At 39.9% G+C, this 12,045-nt stretch overlaps 1 protein-coding gene across 1 annotated transcript; it reads left to right on the forward strand.

Moving 5' to 3' along the window:
* Nucleotides 1-600: 600 nt before the first annotated feature.
* prpf6 (PRP6 pre-mRNA processing factor 6 homolog (S. cerevisiae)) lies at nt 601-11,761 on the forward strand. Its single transcript, XM_007557651.2, has 21 exons — nt 601-839; nt 1,358-1,520; nt 1,659-1,777; nt 1,868-1,946; nt 2,705-2,881; nt 3,282-3,410; nt 3,512-3,606; nt 3,701-3,857; nt 4,090-4,252; nt 5,422-5,540; nt 5,824-6,042; nt 7,110-7,232; nt 8,191-8,312; nt 8,440-8,578; nt 8,680-8,799; nt 9,449-9,625; nt 9,727-9,860; nt 10,097-10,188; nt 10,670-10,784; nt 10,919-11,045; nt 11,222-11,761. Exons 1-21 carry the CDS (start codon nt 652-654, stop codon nt 11,372-11,374), a joined length of 2,910 nt encoding a protein of 969 aa, XP_007557713.1. The 5' UTR covers nt 601-651; the 3' UTR covers nt 11,375-11,761.
* The last annotated feature ends 284 nt before the right edge of the window (nt 11,762-12,045 follow it).

The following is a 12,045-nucleotide window of genomic DNA, read 5'->3' on the forward strand; positions in this document are numbered from 1 at the left end:
CGGTTCACATACAATTTCCTGATGTCATATATGATATCGAATTCATAATAATTTATTTACAATTCGTAATATATTCAACTTTTGCCAATGTTCTCTTTTAAAAAAAAAGCAGTGGCCTCTTTATTCCTCAATGACTCAAGTGCAACTTTTTTAAGTTATATAAGAAAACTCTCCTATATTATAAGTGGAAAAAATGGAACATGCATGTATAACAATTTTTGTTTTCTTTCACTTTGTTCTTCCTTTCTTCCTTCCTTTCTTTCCTTACTTCTTTATTTTTGTGGCTAACACATTGACTAAAGTAAAAGTAAAGCACATCCTCTTTGCTTTATGGATGTGGCGCCCTTTTGTGGCCACTTTAAAACACAGTTGACGAACATGTGTGAATAAATTGTTTTACAGTCTAACATCAGTCAGTCACCGACCCACAGAACCAGGTTTGTAGAAAAGAACACACATTTTTCACGCTAAAAATTTTAAGGACGAGATAACGTAGATTGAATTAAAATGAGTTATAATCAGTTTGACCTGTTGGGGCGCTGTTTTTAATCTAGACAGAGTCTTCTAGAAGGGCAGACTCGTTGCCGTTTCTTTGGAGCGGAAGTTAAGCTGTTGTTCATCCGCCAGTGGAGGTTCGTCGTTAGAGGAACGATGGCTAGCAATGCTGCAAAGCAAGCCACTAAAATTGTCCCCAAAACAGCAGCGGGCGGCACTGCCGCTGCGGGGGCCAGCGGAGGACCCCCTGTAATGCCCCTTGCCTCTCCGCTCATGGGGAAAAAGAAGAAGCCATTTTTGGGGATGCCTGCTCCGCTGGGCTACGTTCCCGGTCTAGGCAGAGGGTAAGCTAAATTAATGCTAAGGAGCTAGCCTAGCTACAGGACCAATGTTGTTATTATATGAAATAAAACGTTAAGATTATGTTTGAATCATGTAAGTATATTTGTAATCTAAGCTTGCTCATCATAACAAAAGCGAACTTAGTTTAATTTAATAAAATGTAATAAAATTATCAACCGTTATTTTGACATCCCAATTTCTCCTTATTTATGAGGTTAAAAGTTTATTTCGAAGTTAAAGTCAAAACCTTTCGCGCTCATCGTGCTTACTTATTTTATTTTCTTTAAAACGCGCCAATTTACGACACAAGTCTTCTCAAGACACTTTGCAAGACAAACAGGCCTCGTTTATATTTAGCTTTATATACGATCCAGCTCTGTATACATTCTAATTACAATCCAACTCAACCCAGTGTTGAGAACAAAATGTTCTCAACACTCATCTCATTTTATTCTTGATTTTCAACCCACCATCCTTTCTGTGATCTGAAGGAAGGTTTTAATCAGTATTTGTGTCGTAGCGCTACTGGTTTCACCACACGGTCGGATATTGGTCCTGCTCGTGATGCCAACGATCCCGTGGATGACCGTCACGCGCCTCCGGGGAAAAGGACGGTTGGGGACCAGATGAAAAAGAATCAGGACGATGATGATGAAGACCTGAATGACACCAACTACGATGAGGTTTCTATGAATAAATTATTTTACATTTAGACTTCATGATGCAGTTCAAATTTTTAAATTGTTCACTCAAAAATGTAAGATGACAAAACCGTGGCAAACTGTTCCCCTAACAGGTTTTTGTCTCATTTATCCCTAAAGTTTAATGGGTATGCAGGGAGCTTGTTCTCCAGCGGGCCTTATGAGAAAGATGACGAAGAAGCAGACGCTATATATGCAGCTCTGGACAAGAGGATGGACGAAAGACGCAAAGAAAGAAGGTCACTAGAGGAACTTGGGAATAAAATACTCGCGTTTAGGTAAGGTGCTGCATGTGTCTCTAACATTGATTGTTTGACGTGCTTTTATAGGGAACTGAGAGAAAAGGAAGAAATTGAAAAATATCGTATGGAGCGACCAAAGATCCAGCAGCAGTTCTCAGATCTGAAGGTGGGACATTTTTTTTTATGTTTTCTTATGTCTCCAAACTTTTGACATGCTGTACTTCTGTTGTATTTTACATCAAAATATCCACCACCTTGTAGTTTGTATTAATTCAACTGTTTCAATGTGCAGAATGACAGATGACACAGTAGAATGGTGCATTTATTTTGCTGTATTTGTCTAACTGCTTTGTAAAATTGTGAAATACACAAGCTAGTGAAAACTTTATTAAGAAAGTTGTTCTGATTCTTGTCAAAAATAAAACTACTGAAACTTATGATTGGTCATTATGGAGCCCATTTACTCTAAAATTGACAGCCTTTGGATTATTGTTTAGAATGCCACAATAAACTTGAGGTGTTTGACTACAAGTTTGTTTGAAGAAAAAAATGACTCAACCAAAACAGAGATTTATCCTTCAAACCTGAATTTTCACAAATTAGATTTATAAATCCAAATTTAGTTTGCCTCCTTTGTTACTTTATGATCGTTTATATTCCTTTGTGACAACATGTCTCTCTTGGGTCACAGAAAAAATGTTTTCTCAGCTTTGATGTTTTTCCTGTTATTTTCTTTATTCTTGCAGCAAGAAAGTTTTCTTTTTTTTTTTTACTTCATTGGTTATATTTCAGTGTTAGTTTGAAAAAAAAAAAAAAATCAGCTCCTCTACTGTCGTAGTTATTTGGGTGATTTTCTTTCCTTCGGTGACCGAGAAGATGAGTTTCCAGGAAGAACCTTTATTAATTCTTCCTAATCATTTATAGAGGAAGCTGGCAGAGGTGTCAGAGGAGGAGTGGCTGAGCATCCCTGAAGTCGGAGATGCACGGAACAAGCGTCAGAGGAATCCCCGGCATGAGAAGCTGACCCCCGTCCCTGACAGCTTCTTCTCTAAACACCTGCAGAGCGGAGAGAATCACACCTCTGTTGATCCGTTGCAGGGGGTCAGTATTTATGCAAATACGCATAAGTTGTAATAAAAGCCTGGCACTGAACATTATATGTTGTAGTTACAATCAGCTCCAGCAGGAGTCAGGATGTCTCAGTGAGAGCTGCACTCAGTGTTGTCTGCTTTATGTTATCTTGACGAGAGATAACTGCAGAAGGTATCGACAGTCACATAAGCCGTAGTAGAAATTTTTTAATAAAACATAAAAAGGCAATTTGCTTATACACCATGGATGTGCATGTTGCAGAATAGTCTACCATAAAGAACTGCAAACATGGTTTATTCAGTAAAAACTTTCTGCAATACATTATTTTAACATTGAAATCTATGTTTTATAGATATTGGTATGCTAAAATGCTGCATTTTATTCTGTTATTGCTTCCCGTCTTTGCTAGCTGGGAGGCCTGAACACACCATATCCAGGAAGCATGACCCCGGGTCTGATGACTCCTGGGACAGGAGAGCTGGATATGAGGAAGATTGGCCAGGCCAGGAACACGCTTATGGATATGAGGCTCAGTCAGGTGACCTTTAAAACATTCTGAAATACGGAACATTAGTTCTTGCCATGTTGGCTTTAGATCTAAAGTGTCATTTGTATTTTCTCTCCTTGTTTACCTTCCAGGTTTCTGATTCAGTCAGTGGACAGACTGTTGTTGATCCCAAGGGTTACCTTACAGACCTCAACTCCATGATTCCCACCTATGGAGGAGACATCAGGTAGGGAACAAGCTGCTCTTAAAGATAATCAAGAAGATGCAACCCTTTGTTTTCATCTTCTTGTTTGATGATTACTTTTTGGCTGTGTGTCCAGTGACATTAAAAAGGCTCGGCTGTTGCTGAAGTCAGTGAGAGAGACCAACCCCCACCATCCACCTGCTTGGATTGCTTCTGCCAGGCTGGAGGAGGTGACAGGCAAGCTGCAGGTGGCTAGAAACCTGATCATGAAGGGCACAGAGATGTGTCCAAAGGTAAAGACAACAAATAGATTGAAAGCAAACTCAGTTTAGGCTTTAAAAGGTCTCACACATATGGGATAGTATAGTCAAGATAAATTATATTTCACTGGTTGCATCATTTTAGTTCTCGGTGACTAATCGAGACAAGTTAAAACTTGATATTCTTGCTGGAGAAAAATACATTTGCTGAAAGAGTCTCTACACTTCTGCTGAGAAGAACATTTCTGATCTGATTTTCATCCAGAGCGAAGATGTGTGGCTGGAGGCTGCAAGGCTCCAACCCGGTGACACCGCTAAAGCCGTGGTTGCTCAGGCTGTCCGCCACCTACCGCAGTCCGTCCGCATCTACATCAGAGCAGCTGAGCTCGAGACAGACATCAGAGCCAAGAAGCGAGTCCTCAGGAAGGGTAAGGTCATGGTTTCTTAGTTCTGAAGAAAAAAAAAAAACATCAACAAACTCATTATGTTTATTGTGTTTTTCCTCTTTTTGCACTCATCGTCTAATGAAGCAGTTGTTTTGGAAATAAACGTTGCTGTGAGCTTCGTGTGCTCTGCTGCCAAAAAGGAAGACGCTAATTTCTGACAGGCTAGAATTCAAGGCCAGTCCCAATCTGTTGATTGTCTCATAAAAGAGCCCACACAAAGCTATCAGAGTAACATTTGGCAGCTGTGTTGCTGGCTTGTCTTCAAGGCCGGGCCCTGCATTTAACCATGGTGTCAATGCCCCAACACACATGCACGCACAGGCACACATGCACCAGTGTTTCCCAGCAGCATACTCCACTGACAGAGATGGATGGAAGCAGTCTCTAAGGAGGATCTTTCTCCGCCTCTACATGTTTGAACGTCTCTGCTTTGCCTTCCCTGACAACATACATAATACTTCTTTCTCTGCTTCCCACCCAACTCGACTACAAATGCGCTACTTGAACCGCTTTCACACATGAAGTGATTTCCATGGTAATTTGACAGCTAATCAGTGTGTCAGTTTCATGTCTGATGTCTTTTCATGAAAAGGAAAAAAAAAAGGTGTTGACAATAATTTTAAGTATAAATTAGTACAACTTTAAGTCTCACTTGGATGCAGGTGCAACTCCACATCCAAAAAAAGATTTGATTTATAGGTTCTCACATCAGACTTATTCCTATTTTTCCACTTTTGGGTCAAGTTGCATTCACTTAATAAGCCTTGTGTCTGAGTCACAGCACATAAAAACATTTGTAGTAAAACTGTTAAAGGAAACAAGAAACACATACTGTTTTTATTGCATTTGGTGAATGACCACAAGTAACGGCTTACTTTGTTTAGAGATTTAGCTGTGTTGCTGTGCTGAATTGGCAGACCCATTGCTCTGATTCATTCTCCGCGTTTTCAGCTTCCAGGTCTGCATTCCAACTCGGCTTAGTGTTTGGTCCAGGTTGAGAGCTTTCTAGTGGCTTTTCTCCAAAAATGGCTCTTATCTGGCTGCCTGAATGTTTGTGTCTTTAACAGAGTGATTAAGCCGTTGCATTTGTGTATCGTGTGTCAAAATGTTTTACATGCTGTCATCACATAGTGTGTATTTGTCTCCTTCAGCTTTGGAGAACGTGTCAAAATCAGTTCGACTGTGGAAGGCAGCTGTTGAGCTTGAGGAGCCAGAAGATGCGAGGATTATGCTCAGCAGAGCTGTTGAGTGTTGCCCTACAAGTGTAGAGGTAAGCTTCAAACATCCTGGCCTTCACATGATGCTTGGTTTCAAATACTCAGAGAAAGTATATATGGTTGGGGTCCACTATATATATATAGAAGTTGTTATTTCTTCTTATGTTACAAACAAATCATTGTCAACAGGCCAAAGCTCGACCAAAACTGGAAATCGTTTGCAGAATTCTGATCACTGCACCCCTAATATTAACATTTCATTTTGAACTAGATTTTGTGCAGCAGTTAGCCACACAGGAAGGTTTTTGCAAACATTAACATTTTGGTTTTCATCAGCTGTGGCTGGCTCTGGCCCGACTAGAAACCTATGAGAACGCCCGCCGTGTCTTGAATAAAGCCAGAGAGAATATCCCCACCGATCGCCACATCTGGATCACTGCTGCCAAGCTGGAAGAGGCCAATGACAACACTCAGATGGTGGAAAAGATCATTGACAGAGCCATAACTTCCCTGCGGGCCAATGGTGTGGAAATCAACAGAGAGCAGTGGATACAGGTCTGTCGGTCGTTATAGAGCAGATGAAAAATCAGATTTCAAATGACTTGGTAGATTCAAAATGCCTGAGTCCGCAGAGTCAGCGGGATTTTTATGCTGTAAAAATCCTGCTGACTTTGCAGATTGTTTATGTTTTTTTTTTTAAATTGCTTACATGTTTTTATATTCCCAACTTTTACAAACTTGGCCTTGTTTAGGGTGTTTTCAATTATTTGGTCCATACCAAAATAACTAGTGTGGACCAAACAAACAGACCAAAGGACTTTCCTGTTGTGAATATGCTCTCAGACAGCACACATTGGCTTTAAATGGCCTCAATAAACTTTCGTTCTGTTCTAATGCATTAACATCGCATGTACAAAAAACATTCTTGTTGATCTTTTCCATTTTTATTTTCCTTCTGAATCACAGACTACCATATCAAAATAAGGTGGAAAATATCATGACTGCACCTTTAAACTGTAGCCCGCTTGGATTCATTCTGATTTGACAGAATGCCAAGATATTGGCTAAGTGCTCCAGTGTTACTTCAACTGAATGAAACTAAACATGCCAGCACACTGACTGACGTTTATGTCTAGTGTTCAGTTATTTTGCAATAACCGACTGTCGAATAGTTTTTCTTTTCCTAAAGTAAATGGCTTGTTTTTTTCTGTCTACCTACGCTTTGTGTTAAGTGTAAATGATGGAAAAACGTCCACTATAGCTTGCAAGAAAGTTTAAGGTTTTAGGTTAATCAGTGCCTTACCTCATGTTATCCTCAGGTAGTTGGCTTTCCTTAGAGCAGAATGCTCTCTGTAAAAGAGAGTTTATGTATATATAAAACTGTAAGTCATCTACATGGATGTTAATCAGTAACCAGGGTTCATCCAAGGATCTCCGGTATCTGTCGTGAAACACTTTTTCCTCTAACACCAGGTGTGTAAATACTCCCTTCTACGTTTCCTCATAATTCCAGTCTGATTGCTAGACTAAAATGGGTGCCAACAGTTCATGCCTTCAGTACTTTGCATTCTTCCTCTTCACCCAGAGACGTTTCTGTCTAAATGTTTCTGCTTGTCACGCAGGATGCAGAGGAGTGTGACAAAGCAGGCAGTGTGGCCACCTGCCAAGCGGTGATCAGGGCTGTCATAGGGATTGGCATCGAGGAGGAGGACCGCAAGCATACGTGGATGGAGGATGCAGACAGTGTGGGTTTCAGAGAAAAATATGTTTTAGCTTTTTCTTTACACCGGTCGTCTCTTAGAACGATGACACAACACGAACTCATCATCAGTATAAAGCATGAGCTTTTAATGGGATTATTCAACAAATAGCTTGGATTTATTGTTGGTTTTCTTTGATTCTCACAGGCTCAAAATTATTCATACAGGCATCTGGACCCCACAAACAATCACGTGCTTTTTGTAGCCATCATTAATCTTGGGTTTAAGTTTGACCACTCAGCTTTTCAGACTTTGCAGAGCTCCTTTAAATCATAGACTTTCAATCGTACACCATGCTCTTCAGCAGGGTTGAGGTCATTGCCACTCCAGAAACTTGATTTCTTTCTTTCTAAAAAACAGTTTCAATATGTGGTTGGGATCATTAACCAATTTTCAAACATCTTGTTTGAAGTTTGGTGAAGTTAAAAAACTTGCTATCACCACCATTCTTGACACATAGGGTTACGTTTGAAAGCCTCACTTTGACTCCTCCAGACATATAAACACACATCAAAACTATGATTAAACTAAAATGCTGGGCATCTGACAGGAAAGCCACCAGTTTAACTGCTTTTCCATTCCTGATAAGAGCAATGATCAAATATCCCGACAGAATAATGCCAGAACCTTATTGATGTTTACAAAATGTGTGCTGCTTGTCTGTACCTGGCTGACAGACTGGATGTTAAAACTGGGATCCTATATCTGAGTCTATGTGTCATTTTGAATGTGTACTACTGCGTTAAATTCACGCTTACGCCTTAACACATTTAACTTATTTGTGTCGTCAGTCCACTTTGGAAAAATTTTTCAAATGCATCATTAAAACTGTCAATAATTATCCCGTGGTGAATGTTAGTGAACTCCTGACTTGTGCAGCAGATGTTTTTTTTTATACACGAGTTTCCTGTTGGAAGTGTAACAGCTGCTCTTTGTGTTTCAGTGTGTGGCCCATGGAGCATTGGAGTGTGCCAGGGCCATTTATGCCCACGCCCTGCAAGTGTTTCCCAGTAAGAAAAGCGTGTGGCTACGTGCCGCCTACTTTGAGAAGAACCATGGCACCAGGTGAACAGTTTTACTAACTACTCTTCTTTTCTTCTATTGACTGATTGTCTGTGTCTAATTTTCTCTTGCTTTTTTTCCCCTCATGGATCACATCAACTGCGTCTGTTCCTCCTTCCGTCCGTCTCAGGGAGTCTTTGGAAGCCCTTCTGCAGAGAGCAGTAGCTCACTGTCCCAAAGCGGAGGTGCTGTGGCTTATGGGCGCCAAGTCCAAGTGGCTGGCCAATGACGTTCCAGCTGCAAGAAGTATCCTTGCTCTTGCTTTTCAGGTGAAAACAAAAATCATGCAGAAGTTGACTCGTCACACTTTGTTGCTTGTCCTGTGCTACACTCAGCCCCTCTCTGTCTTGCTCCTTACTGTTTATTCCAGGCGAATCCCAACAGCGAAGAGATCTGGCTGGCTGCCGTCAAACTGGAGTCTGAAAACAATGAGTACGAAAGAGCCCGTCGACTGCTGGCCAAGGCTCGCAGCAGCGCACCAACAGCCCGGGTGAGTGAAAAGGGGGTGGCGAAATTACTAAAAGATGTTGGGAGGATTTGTTTTTTAAACAAGCCTTATGATTTGTTTTCTTTATCTGAGAGATAAAAGCTTTTTTAAGAGGATTCCCAGTTTGACCATAACCACTCCTGTATGACCCCCTGTGTTGCTATCAGTAGAGCTTTTCAGTGACCCGTGGTTCACAATTGTAATCTAATTGTAATGATCTCTTTTGTAGAAAGCCGCGTTTAAAAGCAAGTTATTAGTGATTCATCTTTCATCGGGCCTCTTCAAACATTCTGGTCTCTTCAGGTTCAGGCTTGCAGTTCTTCTTCACCTACAAACAGGGACACTCAGTCTGACAGATGCTGTTAGTTGAGCTCATTAACGATCACATCTGTTTAACCTGGCTACATTCCCTTTTCATCCCTGCATAATAGGCTCACGGAGCCTTACTTTTAATGTCGGATGAGACACATTTATGGGTTAATGACTCAGTTAATCTCCTAGCAAGGATGCCAGATTATTTTACGTGTGTGTGTGTGTGTGTTTTTTTTTTTTTTTTCTATTTTATGTCTTTGTTGATGGGAGGGCAGTCCATTGGAATGCATCTGTCCTCATTTTCTGACCGAGGCAAATCTTTTCTCCGTCATGTTCACAGGTATTCATGAAATCTGTGAAACTAGAATGGGTGTTGGGAAACATAGAAGCTGCGCAGGAGTTGTGCACCGAAGCTCTGAAACATTATGAGGATTTCCCCAAGCTATGGATGATGCGAGGCCAAATAGAGGAGCAGTGTGAAAACATGGACAAGGCCAGAGAAGCTTATAACCAAGGGGTAAGGCAGAGTAAAAGTTGTGCTTACGACTGGTACTTTTCACGGTGTGTGTCCGAATAAGTAGAACGAGTTGTTTGTTTATGTTTATTTTGCCGCTGCAGTTGAAAAAATGTCCCCACTCGGCTCCTCTGTGGCTGCTGCTGTCTCGTCTCGAGGAAAGAGTCGGCCAGCTGACCAGAGCCAGAGCGATCCTGGAGAAAGCACGGCTGAAGAACCCGCAGTCCCCTGACCTGTGGTGAGAAAACACAAGTGAATGTATTTTATCTGAGGTCAAGGTTCAAAGGATGTCCTTTGACATCTTTTTACATTGTGTTTTATCATTTTTGGACCAAGTATCGAATTACATGAGTTATTGGATTTTCTCCATAATGCGCAATATTTTCACTGTAACACTGAAAGTCAAATTTAGCCAAATATGAACACATGTTCACCCAGGAATTTCTTGAAATAATTTAAGTGTTTGTTTACCAGGCTTGAGTCTGTCAGGTTGGAGTACAGGGCTGGATTGAAAAACATAGCCAACACATTAATGGCCAAAGCCCTGCAGGAGTGCCCAAATTCAGGTAAGAATATATCTATATATAAAAAACACATTCTTTTATTCAGTAAATACTTTTTTTTTTCCTTAGAAAACTGAAGAACATTGGTAATTCTTCATTGGTGAATAAAGATAATTGAAATTATTTAAACTAGTTCGGGTCTTGAGCTAATTTTTGTGAAAAAGCAATAAGAATAATTCAATCACACACTAATTTTGAGCTTTTATTTCCTCTGGCTACAAACCACATTGGCTCTTTAAGTGAGTTAAAAAAAATTGAACAAATTTAAACTAGATGTTAAAAAAAATCAACATTTTTAAATGTTTCCACTGAAATAAAACTAAACTAAAATAATCGCAATGTATTCTATGTTTTTGGCTGCACTTTCTAAGTGTTTCCACTTTTGATTTATTCTTGACAATAGAATAGGCTTTTACACTTTTGCAGCTCACGTTTTGTACATTTTTAGAAAGTCAATTTTTCTTTCCCCATTGTTCTTCGTTAGGCATCCTGTGGGCTGAGGCCGTATTCTTGGAAGCCAGACCCCAGAGGAAGACAAAGAGTGTGGACGCTTTGAAGAAGTGTGAACATGATCCCCATGTCTTGCTCGCTGTGGCAAAGTATGGCTGCAACATTTTAGTGCCGTCCTTTTGTCACAAATAACATACCTTTATAAATCAAATGACTGAAATTAGATTTTTGTTAATGTTTTATATAAATATATATTTTTGAATTTAAACTTATGCATTATTAGGTTGTTCTGGAGTGAGCGTAAAATCACCAAATCCAGAGAGTGGTTCCTCAGGACAGTAAAGATTGAGCCGGACCTGGGAGACGCTTGGGCTCTCTTCTACAAGTTTGAGCTGCAGCACGGCACAGAGGTACTGATCTCTAACTTATTTTTGTGCTACCTCGTGAATCATTAACTCTACATTTCAGTTTCTCTTTTTAGCGCCATACAGTTTAAAGTATTATGAGTGTTTTTTCCCAAAAGCTTCGTGGCTTCTTCCTGCGTTTTTAATCGTAAGCGTTAATGCTAATGGTCTGCATCCATCAGGAGCAACAGGAAGAGGTGCGGAAACGGTGTGAGAATGCAGAGCCCCGCCATGGAGAGCTGTGGTGCGCCGAGTCCAAACACGTCCTGAACTGGCAGAGGAAGACTGGAGAAATTTTAGCACTGGTTGCCAGCAAGATTAAGAATACATTCTGAAACTTCCAAGAATCCCTGGAGGACTCTGGCAGTCACCAGGATCAGCTATGGACACACTTATTCTCTACCTGGACTTTTCCCAGCTCACACAAAGTTAATTTTTTTTTAAGGTTTATCATTTTACAAACATGGATTTTTTTTTTGCAGAAAATAATGACGATCTAAAAATGACAAATGTTATGCTGTTACCCATATGGGTATGACTGTAGTAACAATATTCAGTAAAACCAGCAGTTTTTGTGAACTAGCCATTGGGTGACTCGGCAGCGCCACATTGAATAAGGTCTTTGACTCAGACATTTAAGGTTGTTAATTTTTAGGCTTTTCTCATGTTTGTTTGTCTTGTTGCAAAGTAAACCCCCCTCTGCAATGTACTTAACAGCCTAATGATGATCTCTTTCTTTTTTTTTTTTTTTCAGTTTTTTACTTATCTTCCTGGAAAACACTTCAAGGTTCGATCCACATCATAATGCTCCTACCTATTTCATATAGTGATACTTCATATATTGTAATTAAAAAAGATTTTTAAATGGTGGGGCATTGTTTATATATCTTAAAATATATAAACAATATATTGTTTATATATTGATATTATATATTTTATCGATATATAAATTTATATATTTTATCGATAAATGACTTTTATCATTTATCGATAAAAGTCATTTATC

This window comes from Poecilia formosa, unplaced genomic scaffold (genome assembly GCF_000485575.1).
Source record: "Poecilia formosa unplaced genomic scaffold, Poecilia_formosa-5.1.2 Scaffold90, whole genome shotgun sequence".
NCBI classification, from domain to species: domain Eukaryota; kingdom Metazoa; phylum Chordata; class Actinopteri; order Cyprinodontiformes; family Poeciliidae; genus Poecilia; species Poecilia formosa.